The following is a 23,738-nucleotide window of genomic DNA, read 5'->3' as shown; positions in this document are numbered from 1 at the left end:
GAACTCCCTACACATTCTGCTGTGTGTTAAAGCTGACCAAACAATATAAATCAGAGCCTTTGCCTTCAAGAAGTCATGTCCTACTTGGAAGTGAATGGAGCTTAGCAAATAATCCACGGGTCAAGCTGTATGGCTCAGACTCTTAGCATTCAGAGGGCAAGGGGAAAGTACCAATGATGTAAATCTGAATGAGTCTGAGAAGATTCCTGGGGAAAACAGGCATGGAATCTACCAGGACGAATGACTAGGGCTTTGCTTTAATTAGATACTACTGCTATTGCTCTGGCATAGCACAGGACATCCAGGCACATCCCCTTTTTTCTATCAGCGTCTTGCTCCTTCCCAGAAACCAACTTGGATTACTTTTCTCGATTTCTGTTTATTTTCTATTTCAAGGGAGAGAGTGGAGGGTGGAGGACTGGTTGCTATAGCAACAGCTGCATCTCCACATTAAACCTGAATTTTATCAGCCGCTCGTTCTGACAGTTCACTTCTGACTTCTGATCGTCTGGCTTTCACAACCAAACTCATTACAAAGCTGCTAACGATTCCCCTCTGCTGCCCCCAAGGCTAATAACACAGCTTGTATAGCTTGAGAAAGTGCATAACATAAAACTCTGGCCTGGGAGAAACTCAGGAGGAGGGCATCCTAGGATGTTTAACCATCCACAGGCCATTTTAGAGACAAATGCACCAGGCAGGACAGCAGAGTGGGGATCAGTTTACAGAATGGAGGCAGATGGTTCTGGAAAATGGAAAATTTCTTCCTACGGAAATGGAGGATAGCTTTCTGGTTCACATGGACTCTCAAGGGAGGAAGACTAGTTTGTTGGTTTTAAGCAAAAGGAGCGAGGGTTTAGGAGGGGACTGGCCAGAGTTCTCAGCATTCTATCTGTCCAGGGTCCTTCCACTCACACCAGACAACAAGTGCTTTTATTGATGTCCCCAAACTGCCAGAAGCACCTTTCCACTCCCAGGGGGACTCACTTTTATTAAAGACAAGGAAGATTCTCACAGGAACCCCCAGCCTGCTTCTCATTGCAGAAACACAAGCATCTTTTCTTGAAAGAGTCGGTGGCCACCTAATTAGTCACTGAGTCAGTACAGGATTAATTCTTCAAAAGTATAGTCCCAAGAACTAAATTGCAAATACCTCAGGGGCCCATGGCTTTACAAAATAGTCCTCTGATGTCTGCAGGCTTCCCCATAGTAAGGGTGAGAAAATACAGCTAGACTAATAGTTCCCATTGTCAGTGGGGTGGTCAGAGCTGAATCATGGGTAGGCACTTCCCAGTTTGGACAATGGAAGGCTTTTTGGCTCACACATGTCTTACAATACACCAACATGAGGGATGTTGGCAGGAATGCTTAAGGAGGACCATACCCAGCCTGGCCACCCACCCAGGCGAGAGGTAGACGTCACGTGATGTGTGCCTGTAATCCTGACTCTCAGGAGACTGAGGTTACAGAGACCTAGGCTCAAAAAAAAAAAAAAAAAAAAAAATCAAACAGCTAGGAAATAAAACAAGGTATGGGCTCTGAGGAGATGCAGGAGGCTCACTAAAATTCTTTTCCCTTATGTCAGAGTTATAAAAACTAAGGATAAAGACAATGCCAAACTCTAGGAGGGCAGATGAGAAGGCTAAGATAGAGAGAAGGCTCAAGGGCACCAGCCTGGACCAGCCACTGGACTTCAGCTCCCTAAATGGCACCTGGGGGAGGGAGGGGGCATCTCCATCATAGCAACTTAGCGGGGCTGTAAGGTGGAATGGGCTCCATAGGTACCATCACAAACACACATGCACGTGCACGTGCACACACACACACATACCAAAGAAAGAGGGGGGTAAGATGGGGTGGGCTAGGCTGGGGTGGGGAGTGCATGCCAGTCACTATGAGACTATGAGTTTCCGTCAGTCATTATCCCTGCTAACTGATCTGAATGCTCACAACCACCCCAAGTAGAAGGAAAAGCCCCAGACTACAGTCCTTAAACAAGCCTGCTGACCCAGCAGTGACAGGGATACACAGACAGCCTTGGTTCCTCTTCCACAAACTCAGCAGCAGGCCTGGCTGGGGGGCTTGGCTCACCCCAGCCGCCCCAAGGAAGAGAAGCCAAGTCAGTACCTACCACCCACCCACCCTCCCTCTGGCAGAGCTAATGACTGACCCCCTGAGCAGGGCTGTGCCTTTCCGCAGAGCTTGCCACTCTCCGTTGCAGCCTCATTGATTGACTGTGATAGCACACAGCTGCCATCATGGGCAGCAAGCCTCGTGGTGTAAGAAAGAGGTGGATGAGTGTGGGCGAGAGCCAGAGTTACAGGTCTGCATAGGCGGAACCTGCCCACAAGTGTACATATCTGCACTGGTGTGTGTGTGTGTGTGTGTGTGAGAGAGAGAGAGAGAGAGAGAGAGAGAGAGAGAGAGAGAGAGAGAGGAGTCGACAGACAGACAGAGACAGACAGAGACAGAGACAGGCACAGACAGACTGATATAGATAGACGGACAGACAGATGGACAGACAGAGACAGGAGGTGAGAGAGCAGTGACACAGGGAGTGAGTTCACTTGTGCAGACATCAGACTTCTGGAGCCCCCTGCAAAGTTAAGTGCAGTTCTTTCCCTCCCTCCAGCTCTCTTATGTCAGACTTTTATTATAGGATCCATGTATGCGTGTGTGCCTCTGTGTGGCTATGAGCTCGTGAGTGTGGTACTTAATGAGAGGAGGATGTTGGAGCCCCTGGAGTTGGAGTTATGGAAGGTTATGAGCTACTCGGTGGAGACGCTGGGAACCAAACTCAGGTCCTTGGCAAGAGCAGAAAATGTTCTTAACCACTGAGCCACCTCTCTATCCCTAAGCCCAGCTCTCTTAACCAGGGTCCCTGTTTCAGTCCCTGGTTGCCAGTTGGCCATTAGTGTTAGAGTACAGTGAGATTGATACCGCAAAACACACACACACACACACACACACACACACACACACACATTACAGCATGAGCTCTCTGTCAGAATTCATGGAGGTACTGGAGAGAAGCATAAATCCTCTAATCAAAAATGCCCAGACTTCTGAAGGGTAGAAGTTATAGGTCCCCAGTCTTCCTTCAGGTAGTCACATATAAGGCCACTCTAGGGGATTCATGAGCCTTCCTTCCTAAATGCATGTTCTTGATGGCATAAGTGAATGATTAAATGACCCCAGTTCATCTCAAAGGGCTCTGTATTAAACACAATATAGTTTTATTTATTCAAAAAAAAACAAAAACAAAAAAAAAAACTTGTCTTCAAGTGTAAGTGGCATTATTTAAAGCACTAGGAAATATTGAATTGCAGGAAATTCAGGAGGGCGAGGCAAGACAATCAAGGAGAAACATTTGCTTTTTGTTTGTTTTATTTCTAATCTCCGGCCTCTAGAAAAAAAATCACTTGGATGTAATCAAATGAAAATAATACACTTGAAGGTCAAGGAGCTAATTTCACAGGAAACATTTAAAATGTGGTTGCGCTGACATACAACTGAGAGGCTCATTCCTACAGTTAAAATGAGGAGAGCGAGCCCTGGGGGTTTGTGAACAGAGATGGGCCTTGCAGTTGGGCCCAGCCTGCAAGGACTTCACTTGGAAGTTGTGGGGCTGGCAACAGAGGAGCACAATAAATCAATACCCAGCAATTCGTCATAGGCTTAAAAGGGTAAACAGAAGCACAAAGCACTGCTTTGCCAAGCTCAGTAAACGGTCTCATGGTGCTCAGAGGTCCCTGAGGAGGGTGGCGTCCACGTGGCTTACTAAGTCAACCCAAGACTGAAGGTGTCACTCACCGCTCTTTGGTGACTGTGGCCAGAATATGTTCTCTAACTCTTTGATGACAGATGATCATACCAAGACTGGTTTCAAGAGCAACACTTATCGTCCGCTTGGTTTCACGGGTCACTCCACGTTTCTCAGTCTGACCAATGAGAAGCCTTGGGCTTGAGGTGCAGATATTAGAGTCACAAATTGCCATGGGAGTATCCATGTGCACCTACCTGAAGAATCATTGACCTGGGTAGTACGGCCTCAGCCCGCTGCCTACCCCAGTAAGTTTCTATCCAACCTTCCCTAGATAGCATAACCAGAATAACCAGACGAAGAGACAGCTCCATGGGTAAAGTAATGTAAAGCCATGTAAGCATGAAGATGGAAATTTGAATCCCCAAAACCCACGTGAAAGCCACGTGGGCATGGGTCCTGCCTGTAATCCTAGCATACAAAAGATAGAAATAGGCTCAAATCAGGGGGTTCAGACCCCCCACTTCAATATATAAAGTGGAAAGCAATCAAGGGCAACATCAACCTAAGACACACACATATACACGCATGCTCACACATGTGCACACACACAAACACATGCATGCACACACACATACTCCTACACAAATGCAAACATACATACATACGCACACACATGCTACACATACAATAAAACAAAAAGCAATTCTCTAGCCTTTACTAAGCAGACCCCCAACACATGCCTAGCAGTTCTGTTGATTTGCACATGTAACCCAAAATTGACAGTAACTTCATCCAAAGTGCCTTATGGTAGGAACACAGAGACTATTTGAGAACACAGGCTCCTACGTCTTCTCCAGAAGAGCAGGCTCACAGGCAAGGCAGAAGATTGGCATGTTTATCAAAAGAGAAGTTTAACTATTTCATTCCTTCTTTATTTTAAGTTTAATGATCAATTTTTTAAGATTTATTTATTTATCATTATACATAAGTACACTGTAGCTGACTTCAGAGGCACCAGAAGAGGGTGTCAAATCTCATAATGGGTGGTTGTGAGCCACCACGTGGTTGCTGGGATTTGAACTCTGGACCTTCGGAAGAGCGGTCGGTGCTCTTACCCGCTGTGCAATCTCACCAGCCCTAATGATCAATTTTTAAACATTCTTAATTAAGAGAATGATCAGGTGAGTAGTGGTGGCACACGCCATTAATCCCAGCATTAGGGAGGCAGAGGCAGGTAGATCTCTATGAGTTCGAGGCCAGCCTGGTCTACAAAGAGAGAGAGAGAGAGACCTAAGACAGCCAGGACTACACAGAGAGACCCTCTTTTGAAAAACTAAAAATAGATAGATAGATAGATAGATAGATAGATAGATAGATAGATAGATAGATAGATAGATAGACAGACCTATGGTAGGTAATGAATACCAAAATAAGCCTTTCTGTGTGTTGCAGGAAGCCAGGATTCCCCTTACCTAAGATAAAAGGAATGAAGGCCATCCCTCTCTAGCACATTGAAATGCAAAGAATCAGTAAAGTGACACAATCAGATAAGGCCAGGAAGAGAGATTTACAGAACCCCAAGCCAAGGGCACACACATGAAGACCCAGGCTGCATGGCCCCCACACCCCACCTTTTGCTTTCAAATGCGATACTACTACCATATGGGAGGCTGGATTCCCAAGCCTTGTGACTAATAAAGATATTAGTCTCCTGAGGGTTTGCGGACAGGGTTTCCTAGGCTTTCAAAGGGGAAGTGGGGGTGAGACAAGCCGCCTTTGATGTCTGAACTCAGCCCTGAAATCAGAACCGCAGACAAAATCCGTTTTTATCTCTTCCATTCTAGGCGACCAAGCTGAAAATTCCTGCACTTCCCTTTTCTGCTGCTTTTCCATATTGTCAATTGCCTCCCTGCTGAGGGAATGGAATTCCTCTGAGTGGGAACCAGGGGCCCACCCTGAGATGCTGCCTGAGATTTTTCTGAGATTAGGTTACCCCAGCAGCACACACTAGAAAACACACACCTCTTCCCTTATTGACTTAGCAATAGAAGCCGGTGACGGTTTGTATCCACATGCGGTTGACAGATTTGAGGGTAAATCACCCTCACCAGAGGATCAACAGTTCACTCCAGAGGCTGCTCCCAGAAAGACATGCTCGAAAGGAATTAAGTTTAAGATCTGGCTAGTAGCCGAGCTGGTTCACTAAAGACACCATTTACTGAAGTTAGCATTTCATGGGCCTGTGCGTAAACAGCTTAGAAACCACCTGGCCAGTGAGCCCACAGGGGTGGCCGCAAGCTTCTTCTCAAAATTATGGGCAGAAATGTCGAACATACACCCACTTGTGTTCCCTTTGTATGCAAAGCCCAGCTGCCCCAAAGGCTTATACCCTGCTCCATGCAGGGCTCATCTCAAAACTCGGTGGTCAAAATCCACTCGTTCACCTTGCATATTTCCCATCTCCCCTTCTTGCATGTCACCTCTTAAAAAGAGTGGAGCTGGCATCCTTTGCTGTTGTATTTTAAGGGTAAGGCCTGAGGCACAGTGGGTACTTTAGCTCTTCATTGTCCTCTGGGACTATACCGCTCTAATATAATCATTAGTGCCAAAGAAGATATTCCTTCCCTCAGGAGAACCCAAAGTTCACTAAACACCATATTGTTTTATCATGCTGAAGCCAGTGGCATTGGTGGGTTTCTACATGTGTTTGTCTGTGTGCATGTACACCTTGACATAGCTACACGCACACAGACACAGGCACATGCAGATGTGTGCATAGGGTCATTCTAAAGGTCCTTATTGAAGAAGAAACTGTAAACAGTGTCTTCCTAGCGCCAATTCGCTTGGCTAATGCCCAAATGACCACTTAGGTGATCCACTAAGCAAATGAACACACATCTACACACAGCACAGTCCCCTGGTTGGCTGGTCATCCTTCAGTCTCCAGAGAAGACACCTCTCGGTCTGTGCTTGGTAGAAGACTGGCACACAATCTCCCAGACGTGCAGTCTCTCACCTCCACCCCTAGCTGCCACCACTCTCCTCTGCCAAACTTCAGGCCTGAAGGGGTAGTAAGGTCAGGAAAGAAAAGGCCTGGCGAAGTGGCCGCAGAGCCAGCAGGGCAAGGCATGAGGTCAGGAAGCAGGGTAAAGAAAATGCCGAAGGAAAAAAACACAATCAGGGAGCCCAGTGTTGGGGCCACCAGCCAGCTGCATGACTGGCTAGATTGTGTCCCCTGCTCAAAACTCAGGTTGAAGTCCTAAGGTGCTCTGTACATCAAGACGCGGTTCGATCTAAATGTCCTCCCAGAGATAAGTAAGTTTCACGGAGGCCATTAGCATAGATCCTAATCCAGCTTGGCCAGGAAGTTGGTACTTGCACAGGATACAGGGAAGACTCTTTGAAGACGAGGTGAGTAGGTGGCCCTCTACATGCCCAGGGAGACGCTTGAGACAGCCCTCGAGCCTCACTGCCATCAGCTCAAGCTTCAACTTCCAGGCTTGGGAATTAAAGGAAACAGGGGTTTTGCCTTTTCGAAGCCACCAGCCTGAGGGGCTGCATTATGATAGCAAACTAGTGTACCCAACAAGTCGTAATTACCCTTTAGGGTCTCAGTGTCCACATCTACACAATGGGAACGCCTGACCTGCCCACTTCACAGATTTGCAGTGGGGGTCCAAGCAGAAGTCGATGGTCCCCAAGCTGGCTGAGCCTGCAGACTGTCCGGCCCTACCTCTAGTGTGTTCCAGTCTGTGGTTCCAGATGAGGACCCGACACTCATCTCCACCCATCTCTAAATGATGCTGAGGTTGCTGACCCAGTCACAGCACTTCAAAGGCCACTGCAAGGGGCGTGAAATTTTCCCTTTAAAAAAGCAAGTCCACCCTCAGGCAGTGGAGATGGCTCAGCGGTTAGGTTAGGTATACTGTTCTTGCAGAGGACCCAAGTCTGACCCCGAGCACCCACATCAGTGGCTCACAGTCACCTGTAACTCCAGCCCCAGGGGATCTGACACCCTCACATGGCCTCCATGGGCACTGCATTCCCAGGCGTACACCACACAAATAAGAGTCACGTAATTAAAAGTTAAAATAAAAAAAAAAAATTTAAACCCCATCTCGAAGGATATCAAAAAAAGAAAAAGATGGAGAAAGCAGAAAAGGGGCTGCCAGTGCTGACTTTCAGATGAAAAGTAGCAGAGAGAAAAGAATACTGCAATAGCTTTAAATAATAATAATAATAATAATAATAATAAAGATAAAGATAAAGATAAACTAAAAAAAAAATCTAGGGCCGCTGTCTTATTTCCTTTACCTGATATATTTCTATGGATTGAAAATGAAAAGAAAGTTCACTTTTGAAAGAAGTTCGTTTTCCTGACTTAGCCATATATTTAAAAATATTCTGGGGAGGTCAGGGTGATGGCACACACCTTTAATCCCAGCCCTCAGGAGGCAGAGACAGGAGGATGTCTGTGAGTTCCAGACAAGTAAGACCCTTTCTCAATCCCCCAATAAACTAATAATAACATATTTACATGAATATATCAAAATATTTTTAAATGTATGTAAATTTACTCATATTTATTTATATGTTAGGGAAACATTTGGACACAACAAGTTTAAAAGCAAAACTTTTTCATAAGAAAATAATCAGAAATGGATATGTAAGTGGAGGTCAATAAAGCCTTGTTTATAACAATCAGAAATCTGGAGTAGCAGTAATGTTTGGCAAAAAAAAAAAAAAAAAAAAGTTAGACTCTTAGTGCTGGAGAGATGGCTCAGTGGTTAAGAGCACTGATTGCTCTTCCAAAGGTCCTGAGTTCAATTCCCAGCAACCACATGGTGGCTCACAGCCATCTGTAATGGGATCTGATGCCCTCTTCTGATGTGTCTGAAGACAGTGACAGTGTACTCACATACATGAAATAAGTAAATAAATCTTTTTAAAGAAAGTTAGAGTTGATAAATTATGGTATACCCCTAGTAAATGAAATATTATAAAGCCTTGTAAAATGTCTTTATAGGAAGTCTTTATTGACACGGATATACATGGTATAAAATGAGAAAAGCTAGCAAAAGCCTGAGCAGTATAATTTAACCTTGAATAAAAACCACATATACAGAGAAAGAAATTAGTTTAAAAGGAAAAATAAAATTTAAGAGTTATTTGTCAAGCTGTGGACGATATCTGGATTTCAATCTCGGCCCTAATAGGCAGCCACAGCTTCTGTAACATTTTTACAGAATATGAAGAATTACTGCTGTGGGAGGCTCAGACATTCTACTACTTCCTGTAAAGGTCCGAAGCTAAAATGAAGCGTCAGCACTTTTACAAGCCTTGCCCTGCCCTGTGCTTTATAAACACCAGCTCCAAGCTGGACTCCAACTGGGAAGGCTCAGTGGCCTTCCTTCTCAGTGCCTTCTCCACCTGTCTGTGTTTACTTCCAATTCAAAGAGAGTCACCTGGATGACCTGTTCATCCCTGAATGGCCATCAGGTTTGAGGGCCGAGGCTGGCAATGCGCCTTCAGGTACTGACCACCCAGCAAGCAGCCTTTTTGTGTGTGTGTAAGAAACCTGTCTTTCTAGACTTTCAGTAAGACAGGTTACTTAGCAACAGCCAAAGCCAAGAGGGAAGATGGTAGTGGCCAGCGATGTTTTATGACTCAGATGAGCTGCCCTATGTGTATCTGGTTGCATTCAACGTAACCAGATAGGAGATAACACTTGGCTATTTTTATATCCTGAAGCAAAATATTTGGCTCCTGCCCAGAAGGGCAATTACCTCAAAGTCTTGGCAAGGCCCCTGTGGTATGTGAAGCGGTAACGAATACAGCAGTAGGAGAAAGAGAGTCACTGACCTTCATAAATACTGATGATATGAGGATGGTTGAGGGATGACATGATCTCAATCTCTCGTCTGATGTGAACCATGTCTAGCTCGTCCTTAATTTTGTCCTTACGGATGGATTTTATAGCAACCTATAAAGTCAGGAAATGAAATGTTACTCAGAGGACTAAACAGAAGCAAATCAACCATTGTTGCTGGGGGTGGAAAATAAATGCAGATGTTGCTTGCTGGCCAAACTGGCAGCCACCACAACTGCTCCAGAACAACCCCTGCAATGCCGTCCATTTATAAACAGCCCAGGGCTTGGGTCTTCACCTTCTCCCTCACTAAGCAGTGGCGGCAGTTCATTTAGTCTAGGAATCCCAATCGATCCTTAGAGGGAAAGAGGGGGCAAAGTTGAGGTGGTTTCGCAGGGTGATTGTGATTACGGAAGGCGGAATTCTAAGCATTTAGTTCCTTGTGAAGCTGAGACAATGACTTAAAGAGAAGAAAAATCACTGTGTGGCCCATTCCCAGAGCCAGTTCAGTCTTCAGAGCCTCTTTCTGAAGATCAAATCTCAGCTCTGCCTGCCCATTTGCTTAAAATGTGTAAATGCCTTCCTCCATCCTCCTCCAGACCAAGGAACATCCCACTATAAAGCTTAGGACAGACAATCCTCCAGAGACAAACCAGGACAAAGCAAACAGTGGGACAGCCTCAATCTGGGACCAGCCCGTCAATTCCAAAAGCTCCAAGTGCCCATGAATCAAAGTTGTGGAGAATGCCAGGGCCAGTCCATAGACCCCTCAGACATATGAGAAGAAACATCAGCCGACAACAGGAGCCTAATGAGGGGTGGATCTGTCCCTGTTCACGAACAAGTTGGCAAGGGACAAAACCAGGGAGCCTACCACCCATAGGCTGTCACACTGTAAATCTGCTTAGTTCCCCCAAATGTGCCCTCCCCTGGCCTATGTCTCTCACATGTGCATCCTATCCTAGGTGAGAGGCAGCTAGCCCATCCCTCTCGGTAACAATACATGGTGTTATCTGCAAAAGAACATGTCCACACGAGAAGCAGTCTACAACTGACTACATCTTGACAGGTGATATCACGAGGTGGCTCCCAGCCCACCACAGCAGGAATGGACCCACATCCCTGAGCATCTTCAACTCCAGCCCTGCCCAGCTCCCATCAGCCATTAATAGAAATGCGTCGTCATGAAAGCATGTCTACCTGAGATCTCACACACACATGCTCACACATACACACACACACACACTCACACGCGCACGTACACAAATGCACACACTCACACACACACACACAAATGCACACACACATGCACACATCACACCACACATACATACACATACTCATGCACACATATACCACACATGCAAACACACACACACACACACACACACACACTAAAATAAATGAATAAATAAAAGTATTTTTAAAAAGGGGGAGCAGAAGCTAAATGATGCTGCCCAACAATCACATGAAGATGATCCCTGATCCCTCTGACATCCTGTTCCCATTTGCTGATCAAAAGCGGCTCAGACAAGCACAGCTGGGGACCCAATGGAGGCACCACTCTCCTTAGCTCCTGGGTGGACCCTGGGACTGGTTAAAGGAAACTGCACAGAGAAGAAGGAGCCTTATGGCTCCAGGGCCCCTTGTAACTCCGGTGCCAGGCTCAGAGTTACCCGGGCCCTCGTGACAGCCCCATTCAGTATGCAGCCGGAAGATCCTCCTCTGCTTACTTAAGATGGAAAAGCAGGACTAAGAGGCTTTCTCTTGGCTGAATGAGGCCTGCATCCTGGGAGCTGATTCATGGATGAAGCAGACCATGAACATGCACAGGCCCCCCAAGGATGTGGGTGGCTGCTGGACCAACTTTCATATTCCTTCAAAAACTAAAGACGGGCCAAGGTCAGAAACCACCACCCTCCTCTGGATACGCAGCACGCTGAGCTTGGCCTCAAGGAAGCCCAACTGTCAAATCACGATAGTAATGCATTCCTTCATCATCCAGGGTCAGAGAGGTAAGGACATTCTAGCACATGAGAAAATGAGCCCACTGCCCATTCCCTGCAAGCGTCCAGCGGCAGGCCAAGAGCCTTGTGGTGCCCTTGCCAAGGCAATGCTTCCAGCCGGGCATGAAAGGGAAGTGCCCACATTCTCATCAAGCCCCGCTCAGCACTGCAGAAACACAAAGGGCACCACAATCGTTAAAAACCAAGGTGACTGTCCCTCCAACCGAAACCTCTCTGGGAATGCACTGCGTCTTCTGTTGAAAATGTTGTTCCCATTGCAAATGGGCCGGGTGGGAATACAGGAGAAACGAAAGCCAGGAACCACTGGACGAACGGAGTGTAACTGCCAAAGCAGAGGCTGGCCTCCACTGTGGAGATGACCCTTCCAAGGTCAGCCAGCCAACTAGTGGCACACCAAGAAACAATCCCCAGAATCCTGAGAGTCAGCATTCATTAACCATCAAACTCGCGAGCCAGATTCTGTGAGGCTATCTGTGTGCTGTGATACAGCATCCAGCTCGTGCCAGCCTCTGCTGTGTGCCTTGCTTCTGACTGGCACTGCCACTTCACTCCTTCTAGACCCTCCACCCACTTCAGGACATTAGATAACAACCAATGTCCTCTTTCTTCTTCCCTTGGTTGCTGCACACCAGGACTATTTGTATAGGACCCAGACAGCCAAAAAGGACATTTTTCAGAGACCTATAACCACAAAGCCTCAGTGGGTATCTGCCTCTAGAAGGTAAAGGATAAGCTGGGCCAGTGCACAGATGCTATGGGGTAAAGGACAGAAACATGGCTTGGTGCCCTGGCTAAAACCATCTTCTAGCTGTGTGGCCTTGTGCCGGTTGCATAACCTCTCCGTGCCCCAGTTTCTTCATCCGTTAGTAAGGAACTAACAGCATCTGCTTCGAGGGCCCTGCAGACACTGCATGGCAGATGCTTAAGCCCAGGCTTGGACCAGGTAGCTGCTCGGTGAGCACTAGCCGCTTTCACTCAGAGTTAGCATTCCGTAAGTAGAACCTTCCTCTCTTCCTCAAAGCAAACTTGAAATTCCTGCTGGTTCCTCAAGACACAGCAAGAGACGTGCTTACACGTGGAGATCACGTTTGTTTGCCCCAAAGTACAGGCAGGACTAGACAGAGCCTCGTTTTGTAATGTAGTCACCTAAAACTACTGGTAAGCTCAAAATAGCCGAAGCCATTGTTGCTGGTATAGTTGGTCCCTGCATCCTTAGATTCAGACAGGGCAGGAAGGTAAACAACCTGAACTCCAAAAGCAACCCCAGGACCGGCCCAACTTCCTTCTTCTAAATCCCCATCAGCTACACAAGGAAATGCAATGTGCGGGCCGTGACCTCAGCCTTCATGACTGTGACTGCCTTTTTTTTTTTTTTTTTCCCTTTTTGAGCACCTGTCCCTGACTAGGTCACACATGCAGGAGGACACAGCCACCATGCCCTCAAGGCAAGAGGTGGTAGGGAAACACAGGTGAAGAGCAACAATTACAACAAGAAATGATGTCACTCCTCCTGTGGCCAAGCAACCTCATGTGGCACGACAGAGGAAAACCCCTCTTCCAGTTTTTCACCTCTCACATCCCCCAGGGACAGAGAGAAAGAGAGACCGAATGGAATGATCAAATATCTTAAATTATACATCTTCTCTTGTCCCAGATCCACTTCTTTCTAGCACGAGGCTGAGGGCGAGCTTGGGGCAAGAGGCTCAGGTGTGTGTGTGTGTGTGTGTGTGTGTGAGAGAGAGAGAGAGAGAGAGAGAGAGAGAGAGAGAGAGAGAGAGAGACTGCAGCCACGTTCATAAACGTTCCCCAGTCTAGACAGCACTATTCGATGTGTAAAACAGTCTGCTTTTAAATAAGGTCACCCTATAGTTTAATGTAGAAACCTTATGCAGTAGCAGCAGGCTTGGCCAGGGAGTTGTGAATTCTGCCCTGTGCTGACTGCTGTCAAAGCACACTTGGCCCAGCCAATTCCCATCTCTTGTTAAACATAACAGACTCAGTCTCCTCTATGAGGTTGGCAGGTTTTCTTTCATTGACTAATCCCCCCCCCCCATGCCACCTGCTTTGCAGCCTGCGGGCATCCTCTTCCAAGATGGCTGTTCAGTGGATGCTGAGATCCTGGTGATGAGTGGGGCGAGAGGGCAGGAGAAAGAAAGACAGAGACCGTTTGCTCAGGCTTGTTCCTGGAGAGATGTAGCTTTGGGCAATCCCAGACCCCACAGCTCTCCCTTTCCTCGCCTGTAAATGGGGTTGAAGAGCCCGGATGTCTGCTCACTGAATGGTAGAGTTTACAAAGCAGGCCTGGCTGAAGGATACAGTGATGCAGGTTCTGTCCCAGGGTCAAGGAGTCATTAGCACAGCAAGTCATAGCATGGGCTGTTCCCCCTCGTCACCCCCCATCCTCCTCCATCCTTATACAAGGGCAAACACAGGCGGAAAACGTAATACACTTCCAGAGAGACCATGGAAAGGATGCTTGTGTACAGTAGGTCCTGCACTAGTGCATGGAGGACTCTACCCTAACCAAGGTAGTGATGGTCCTCCGGTTTCCCAGTCCCCTCACAGGAATGAGTAGTCATGTACTGCCCTATATTAGCCTGCAGATAATCTAAAACAAGACCTCCTAAATATGGCACGCTTGGGCATCTTATTAAGCATAATTTCTGGATCTAGAAGTATGGGCTAGAACCTGGGATTCTGTATTTGTAGTGAGATGCTCAGCAACCCAGTGATGCTATCCAAGGGACCATGGGTTTTGGGAGCCTGCTCTGACTGCTTGTCTGTGGTCCTGACACAGTAACATTCATAATAAATAGCTAACTTTTTTTTTTTTTTTTCGTTTTGCTATGTTGGAGATTGAACTGGGGCCTTGGGCATACTGAGTAAGCTCTTTATTTGAGCCACAGTACCCACTCTATTTCATTTATTCTTTTAGATACAGGGACTCTCTGACTTGCCAAGACTGGCCTGGAAATAGGTCTATGCTCAAACGACTCTTAAACTCGTCATCTGCCAGCCTCAGCCTCCTGGATGGCTTGGATACAGGTCTATGCCATCAGGCCAAACTCCCGATCCAAACTCCCGATGGTGTTCCTAGCGGGAGCAATAACAGTTAGCACGTGTTCACAGAGAGCCCACAGAACTTATTTCATTTGGTCCTGGCTACAACATCATATAGCGAGACGCTGAGCCTCGAGTCTGTGAATACAGGAAGGATGGAGCATGGCGAGGGTCAAGGATGGTGGTGCCCGTCTTTAATCCCAGCACTCTATAGCAGAGGCAGGAAGATCCCTCTGAGTGCAATGCCAGCCTTATCTATATAGTGAGTTAGGGAATTCCCAGGCCAATCATGGCTATGCGGTGATGTGCTTTTCTCAAAACGTAGAAACAAACAAAACTAAAGTAACAGCCGGGTGTGGTGGCGCATGCCTTTAATCCCAGCACTCGGGAGGCAGAGGCAGGTGGATTTCTGAGTTCGAGGCTAGCCTGGTCTACAAAGTGAGTTCCAGGACAGCCAGGGCTATACAGAGAAACCCTGTCTCGAAAAACCAAAAAAAAAAAAAAAAAAAAACTAAAGTAACAACAAAGTCAGGACATTGACACTGGCAAGTGAGAGTGTTGAAGAATCTTGGAGTTTTCAAAGGCCAGTAAGATGGGGCTCCTTGGGAATGAGGAGCTAGGGCTCTGAAGGGAGGGGGCCTGGGGGAGTGAGCTTCCCAGGAACAGGCAGATCATAGGCATCACTTAGAATGGGAGAGCATCTAATCCCAGCAGTGCCAGCTGGCAACCCATCTGCTCTGCCGTTCACAAGGTGTGAGCTCACACCTGCCACGTTCCCGTTCCATGTACCACCGAAGGAGCTGCAGGATACGTAATCAGAGGCAGTGAGCGTGCTCTTCCCGTCTTACCAAGGAGCCCAGGCTCCAAAGCAGGGAGGCAGGCAGCCATGTGGTAGGGCCAGTGTCTGGGACTTTCACCAAGGAGCTCAACAGACTTCTCCATATGGGCCACACACACCCCAGATTCCCCAGATCACCAGAGGGCCTTGAGTCAGAAACCCCTGCCTGGATCATGATAATGCCACCCAGAAGCCTATGTTGCAACCCAAACCCTAATCAATTCAGTGACCCTCTGCTCTGTGTGGAGGAGCAGCCAGCTGCCAGGATCCAACAGGCCACATAGGGCCCGTGCCAGCTCTGCCTCAGGCCAGGTGGCTCCTCGGCCTTCTTCGCTAGTCTGTTTATTCATGTTCCTACATGGGTGTTTTTGCAGACAAGGGATAGAGGAAAGCCAAGAACTGGATGTGTGTGCCCTAAGGCAGCCCACCCCTGCAAGAAGTTCTGAGAAATACAGACCTGTTCTCCACCCCATCTTTCGTAAAACTACCATTAGAAACAAAATAATTCCTTGGATGATTTCAATTTTTCTTCTGCTATGAAAAACAATGTGGTTTAGCTCCAGATTTTAAACAGTGAAAGTTTGGGCCAGCTCAGAGCAAATACTGGGGACATCTTTGTCTACTCAGTCACTCTTCCCTGTTCTGTGTCATCCCCCACCACCACCACTACCACCTTCCCCCTCCCCTGCCCCCCGCCCTGCAAGGGCTGTGCCAAGAAAGTCCATGCAGTACCGATGCTGCAAGAAGAGGCGCTGAGGACTAAGAAATCTCAGGGCAGATCCCCCGGTGTTGTGTCAGGGTTTATGAACATAAGCTAGTGGCCATGGCTTACCTGGCAGAAACCAAGAACAGCAAAAAGGAAGCACACGGGAAGGTAGTGTTGGGCGACCGTGCCAACTGTAAGGAGTTGCCCTCGAAAGGGCAGGCAGGGTCTCTGAACCAGTGGTCTGTCGGGAGATGGGCAGTGGATGCTCCAAATGGAAGAGAGAGAAGCAGGGTTAAAATGCAGTGAGTGGGGTGGGGCTGGGCAGCGAGGGCCTAGTATCTATCACAGGGGGTTGTTTTGTTTTGTTTGGTTGAAAGGGATTGGCAGGGCGGGTGGTGAAGGGGAGGCTTGTTTGTGTTAAGAACAGGTCTAACTATGTTTCCTTGGCTGGCCTGGAACCCACTGTATCAAAGGCTTTGTCTCGGGTGAGTCTACTATGTTCTGAGACTCAAGAACTGTAATCTTGCTAGACAGTGGTGGCACACAATTTGAATCCCAGCACTCTGGAGGCAGAAGCAGGCAGATCTCTATGAGTCTAAGGCCAGCCCAGGCCACACAGAGAAACCCTGTCTTGGGGGGGTGGGGAACAACTGAACCAACAAAAGAATTGTCAGCTCTTACTATTCTTTAACCTAAATATGGCTCAGTCACATTACATACCAAATTACTGACAGAAGCAATAAGCTGCCTGTATATACAGAGGGCAATTAAAAGTGAGCAGCTTCCTGCAGGAAGCCCGTGGCCGGGAGCATTTACCCCTGGCATATGGAGACTTTGCTGCCAGGAAACTTTTCACTTGCCCAGGCTCCAGGTGAGCCTGTGGGTGACGCAAGGCCACAGAAGCCAAAGTGGATGGGTGACTTCATGGCCTGCACACAGCCTGGGGCGTTAAATAACCTGTGGTAACATCAGAGAGGCTCACTCAGACAGCGTCAGATACACAAAGGCACTGGAAATGCGAGGCTGGGAGCTGTGCCTAGAATCACCAAACCCCTGTTTATTTTTAGCTCTGCACATTTCTGAAAGCCAAGCGCGCTGCAGCACAATTGACTCGTTTTAGTGAATGCGTGTGGTATGTATGTTCGCTTATGGAGGGGCACAAGGGAGAGTGCCGGTATACCTGTGCGGGCATACACAGACCAGAAGTTGCTGTTGTCTTTCTGGGTCACCTTCCCAATATATATATATATATATATATATATATATATATATATATATATATATATATATATATATATATATATATATATATATATATATATTGAGGCAGGGTCTCTCACTTGAACCCAGAGCCCATGGTATAAGCTCATCTAGTTTGCTTGTTTTGAAGATCCATCTCTGCCCACTGTATGCTGGGATTACAGGTGGCCCAACATGTCCACACAGCCTTTTATATGCATGCTGGGGAAATCTCAATTCAGTTTCTCATGCTTGCACAGCAAATACTTGTGTACCCATTAATCCACGTCCCCAGCCCACAAAGCATAGCTGGTTTCTTCCCAGCCAACAACTGCCTTGAGAAGAAGATAGAAGGGAAGAGCCTGAGGCTGGGTGAGCCGATAACCTGGAAGACCTCCACCCAATTTCTGATTCCCCTGCTGCTATTTAGAGCAGGACTGTAGTAGGTCAAGGCTGGACCACTTGTATTTATGGACCTGTGGAAGTTCTAGGGCACTGCTGCGAAGCCAGTATCGGTACTGGGGCCTGTTGGTACTTTCAGGAACTTTCTGGGGAGGTCCTAGGGTCATCGAGTCACACGCTGTTTCCTTGTCTGAAGACGAGGCTGACCTCAGGTCTAGCCTCGGAGGCCAGTCCGGGGATCGGATCTGGTTGTTTAGAGGATGGAGGAGCAGGGAGAAAGCAAAGAGAAACCGGGGCACTGTCAGGAGATGCTGGAGCGGTGTGGATGGTGCAGTGCCCCATGCCTACCTCCCTACTAGACAGAGAGGAGACTGAGTCTCAGGGTAGTTAAAGTGAAAGCCCAGGTCCCCAAGCTTCACAACAGCAGGCACCGAGAGAGGGACTCCGGATGTAGAACCTGGCACACAAAGACTTGTTCACATTTACAGGTGAGGCAGGCTCCCGTGGCAGAACTCTTGCATTATTAATAAACTGGGAAAGGAAATGACAGTTCAGTCTGAGCACACTGGCAAAATATGAGCTGTTTCAGAGCTTGGCTCAGGATTTTTAACCTCCCTCTAATGCCAGGGCGATGCCCTGAGCTGTGGGAGCGGTGGTTTGTTTTGTTTGGTTTTTGTTTGTTTGTTTGTTTGTTTTTTAATTTTTAGTTGAGTGTTCCAAACCTTGTTCTGATTTCTGAAGCCTGGTTTGCTGTTAGACTTGAAGTGTACGGGGGGTGAGGGTGGGGCTGGGGTGGGGTGGGGTTGAGTTGGGGCTGGGGTGAGGCTAGGGGCAGGCCTAGAAGTGATGTGAGGGTGAGGGTGGGGCTGGGGTGGGGTGGGGTTGAGTTGGGGCTGGGGTGAGGCTAGGGGCAGGCCTAGAAGTGATGTGAGGGTGAGGGTGGGGCTGGGGTGGGGTGGGGTTGAGTTGGGGCTGGGGTGAGGCTAGGGGCAGGCCTAGAAGTGATGTGAGGGTGAGGGTGGGGCTGGGGCGGGACTGGGGCTGGGATGAGGCTGGGGGTGGGGCTGGGGTGAGGGTGGGATGAGGCTGGGTGGGGCTGCAGTGGGGCTAGGAATGAGGGTGGGGGCACCATCCTTGCCTTGTTAACTGCAAATGCTATTTTAAATATGAACTTGGGACAGCTGCTGACTCAGTGACCTTGGAAACAATGGGCAGAGGACACAAAAGACCCAAGAGGCCAAGATCAATTTCCAAAGAGAAAGGAAAATAGTCTACTGAGCTGACCTTGGCTGCGGGGGTCCGAATAAAGTCCTGAAGATGGGAAAACACAACAGGCAGAGGCAGGGGACTGACGCATGGAGCTTCGGGACACAAGGACCATGCCTTGGTATGGATGCAGAGGAGCTAGCCAGCTGAGCAAGTTAAGCTGTGGATGCTGCAAGGTGGAGGGACCCTGACGGAGAATATGACAATATATGGAGACTATGGTGGCGAAGTGAAGGCTTCAGGGACAGGAAGCCACTCCTTCCAGGGAAGCTTTATTTTCTGTCTTTATTGTGGATGGTCTTGCTGATAAGGAAAGGAAAGATTTGTCGGAAGTTAATTTTAACCCTGACAGAAATCTCTGCTATTAGGAAACATTATGCATAATAGCTACTGTGTGCAAAGCCACAGTATCATGGTGCTGAAGATGCCACAGGCTTCATCTGTCACCCCCAGCCTCACCCTCTGGTCTCAGCACCTTTGCTCCTTGCAAAGGGAAGCCCTTGCCGCTCATTATTGAGAACAAATGGGCTGATCCCAGCTCATGCCCCTTACAGAAAGGTCTTCAGGCTCCTCAGCCCCCTGATTAGCACTCTACAAGCTTGCCCAGAAATGCTGGTGGCAGTAAAAAGACAGTCCCAAGCAATGACAATGTGACGTCCATGGAGTGGGCTTCTCTTGGGCTGGCATTTCCTGAAGTCCCACTCCACGGAGACTTAGCCAGTACTACAGCCTTGCTTTCCCACCCCTGAGAAAATTGAGGAAGGGATCTGTGATTATCCTAGGGACTTAAAGAATGGTTTGGATGGAAGAGTGTGACTATGTCTTTCTGGAGGCCTGAGCCAGCCATATTATCTACCAGGATCCTTTTGCGTTCTACCACCTGCAACTGACTTTTCCATCTTGTCAAGTACCCGTCAGTCCTGAGACATGGCCCTGAGTTGGACACCTGGGTCCCCTCCCACCGCCTCCCTCACCACTACTCATAAACTCTATTCACACTGAAGCCACCTGCAATGGCTTATATATGCTTGGCCAGGGGAGTGGCACTATTAGGAGGTGTGGCCTTGTTGGAGTGGGTGTGGCCTAATTGGAGTGGGTGTGGCCTTGTTGGAGTAGGTGTGTCACTGTGGGTGTGGGCTTTGAGACCCTCACCCTAGCTACCTGGAAGTTAGTGTCTACTAGCAGCCTCCAGATTAGTTAGTGTCTACTAGTAGCTCCTCCTACACCATGCCTGCCTGGATGCTGCCATGATCCTGCCTTGATGATAATGGACTGAACCTCTGAACCTGTAAGTCAGCTCCAATTAAATGCTGTTCTTATAAGAGTTGCCTTGGTCACGGTGTCTGTTCACAGCAGTAAAAACCTAACTAAGATGGCACCTCTACAGCCTATCCAAACCAAATTATAGTGCGTCCGGGATGGAGCAAGTACCCAATGCACTGCCCATAAAAGAGCTGCCATGAAAATGTACACTAAGAATTTTAAAAGTCAGGTTAAAACACACAAAGCCGCAGTGGGTGGCCCCATTCCACCAACCCGACCACAGCCACCTGCCACTGAGTCTTCCGTGATGAGTCTCTGAGGCACTGAATGCTCCCAAATCACTTGACTGTGAACTTCCCATCTTTCCAATGGAGATGAGAAGAGGCCACGCTTGGGGAAGGCTTGGGTGACTCACAGTGATTACGAACAGTGATCACAATGATTACCTGGCCCCAGATACCACTCAGTTCAATCTCTCAGCCTCTTGCTCATTAACGTCTCCCAACATAAACGAAGCTTCCTCCGTGAACATAACAGTTAGGGACAACTGGTAAAGAGCAGAAATGTATCTTCTAAGCCCAGGGGCCATACTCTTAAACCCTGACCACAGTGACCTTGTGATTGGCACAGTTCCTGCAGACAAGTTAGGTGGTTGGTGAGTGAGCTCAGTCAGAATTTTTGGATGTAAAGATAGATCCACCTGAAGCCTTTTCCCCAGCTCATATTTAGGCCACTTGCATCTTAAAATATGCCCCTGGGTATCCCTTTCCACCGTATATGGCCAGTGAAGGCAGGTGGGCACAGTCACAAGCAGAAAGGGAGGCATGGGAGCCATGGCTCTACAATGCAATGGCAGTGAGTCCATTCCCTCAGCAAGCCACTGTGAGAAACTGCTCTAGACGAAGCACTTCTGCACAGTGGCCTAGACCGTCCCTTCAAGTGGCTTATACGCTTTCACCCTCTGTAGCATGCCAGACCAGTCTTGGTTAAAATGGGTTGTGACAGTTTCACTTGCCCAGTACTGGTCAAAATACCACGTTTGGAACTCATCCGGATTCTTCACACTTCCTCTCATCCATACTTCCGAGGAACGCAATAATTCCATGTGCACTACCATGGGATTTCCTTGAGGGAGGAAGATCAGAAAGGGTCGTTTTGACACGTTTTGCATGCAGGTGCACAATTCTACATTCTCCAACAAATTGTCTTCACACCTACAAAATTTTGCCAACCTTGATGCCACCCCACACCACAGTTTAAATATAATCAAACAAAGAGAGAAGGGGTAGGCGTTCATAGTCAATACCTCTGGCATAGCAAGCAAACTACAAGACTGGACCATCATTGTCTTGATGCTGCCTCCTCAAAAGCTATGAAAGAGTCTGGAACTTTCTATCAATGGGTGAGTTGGGATGAATCAGTCAGGATGGCCATCCTAGGCCTTCATTTTTGCAAGAATGAATCCCTTCTTACTCAACCCTTCTGTCACCAACCTGGTCCATATCTTAAATAACTAACTAGCAGTTATTGGAGTCAGTCTTCCCGGATCCCAGGGCAGCCCGCATCCATTGCCTTTGTACTTGTAATGAAGGCCATAAACCTATACAGGGCCACGTTGCATGAACAACACACTAAGTATACATCATCACACTGCCCCTTACAGCCCCTTCCTGAGATAGGCTATTCTGCAGAAGGACAGTCTAAAGAAGGGTTCCCTCGTGCTTCCACAAGTCATCTGTCAACACTGCGGTTTCAACCCAGATCCTTGGACTCTGGGGCCAACGTTGCTTCCCCTGGGTCACATGTGTTCCTCGGCATTTTGTCCAGTCTTCGGAGCTACCAGTTTGGCATTATATAACATCTCTTTTCTCTGGAGACCGGGGCTCAGTGGGAGGGGTCAGGCTATCAGACCATTCCTAAGTTGTGGTGATCGGGTCAGGGAGCTAACCAGAGTGTAGAGCTGCACAGAGACGCTCCATCCCGAGCACCGCCTTTGTGACAGTGCTTCGTAGGAACCAGGTCCTCACTGCACAACTGTCAAACCCAGCCACCAAGGGCCAGAGACATCCCAGCAGAGGCCCAGCAAGCTGCGCTCTGATGTACCAGACACACAAACACCAGCCTTCCCCAGATGTTCTCCATGTAAAACATTTGGCTGGAGACATAGCTCTTCTCTCCCCTCAAACGCTTACATTTGTTTAATGGACTCATACAGTTGGGCTAAAGCATCCCGGAGCAGCCTGTCTCTGATGTGAACGCCCCATCTGCAGAGAAGACGGAGAACTGAGTAAGACAGTTCCTCCCAAGAGCTGGGCTCTAAGCAGGTCATAAAATGTAAGCTATGTGCTGATAATCATGCAAGCTGCTTTCAAGGGTGTTTCTGAGTCCATTTCAGAATTAATCTAAGACTGATGCTCCAACAGAGACTGGTTGGGCAAGCTAAAGGGGATAAAGCCTGCTTCTTACTCCCTCTAAACAACAGCAGTTCAAAATTCTGTCACTTGAGCAACCAGGATGATGGAAGTAGGGAAGGACTATTTTTTTCTGGTTTCAGTTTTCCAAACAACCATGGCTCCTTAATTGCCAAACTACTTATCCCTTAAGCCACAGGGTAAGACACAAGTAACAGAGAATAGGAAATACATGTGACCTTGAGTCATGGGACCCTGGTCAGCAACTAACCAGATGATGACCCCGGGAGCCTGCTCCCCATAAGTTGGCTCATCCAGTGGTTCAAAAACACCAAACTTCACTAGATTCACTCTCAGGACCAACACAGCTCCAACAACTAAATGAGAATAGAATATATCCCCCAGAAAAAGATGCCCAAAGAAATTCCCCAGTATCTATCCATGCACTGGGCCCCTGCAAACAACAGTTTTCTCATTAATGTCATTCCAAAAAGTTTAGTCACAGCCAACAATGTAGAGAAGCTGGAATACTGGGATCAGAAACAGCATTTCTGACACAATCAAGACATGGCGACTTCAGGAATAAGGAGATGTTCGGTAAGTAAAGCATCAGCCACACAAGCATGAGGAAGACCTGGGTTCAGAGCCCCAGAACCCACGCACAAAGCTGGGCACAGTGGTTTTGAATCCATAAGCCCAGGACTGTAGCAGTAGAGACAGGGGCTCCTGGGGCCCTGCTGATCAGGCAGCCTGGCCTGGTCTGTGAGGTCTGGGTTCATCAAGAGACACTGTCTCCAAAAGTGAGGAGGAGGAAGAGGAGGAGGAAGAGGAGGAGGAAGAGGAGGGGGAAGAAGAAGAGGAGGAGGGGAGGAGGAGGAGGAGGGGGAGGAG

At 48.0% G+C, this 23,738-nt stretch overlaps 1 protein-coding gene across 1 annotated transcript in view; it reads right to left on the bottom strand.

Annotated features, from left to right (window-relative positions):
• Positions 1-23,738, bottom strand: part of Nuak1 (NUAK family kinase 1) — a 71,990-nt gene that overhangs the window by 30,520 nt on the left and 17,732 nt on the right. The window contains exon 2 of the mRNA XM_021205115.2: positions 9,629-9,749. Within this exon, the coding sequence (XP_021060774.1) occupies positions 9,629-9,749 (121 nt within the window). The remainder of the gene's footprint in view (positions 1-9,628; positions 9,750-23,738) is intronic.

This window comes from Mus pahari, chromosome 9, assembly GCF_900095145.1.
Source record: "Mus pahari chromosome 9, PAHARI_EIJ_v1.1, whole genome shotgun sequence".
Classification (NCBI taxonomy): Eukaryota; Metazoa; Chordata; class Mammalia; order Rodentia; family Muridae; genus Mus; species Mus pahari.
Note: the sequence above shows the minus strand (reverse complement) of the source record. Positions and strands in the feature narration are given on the sequence as shown.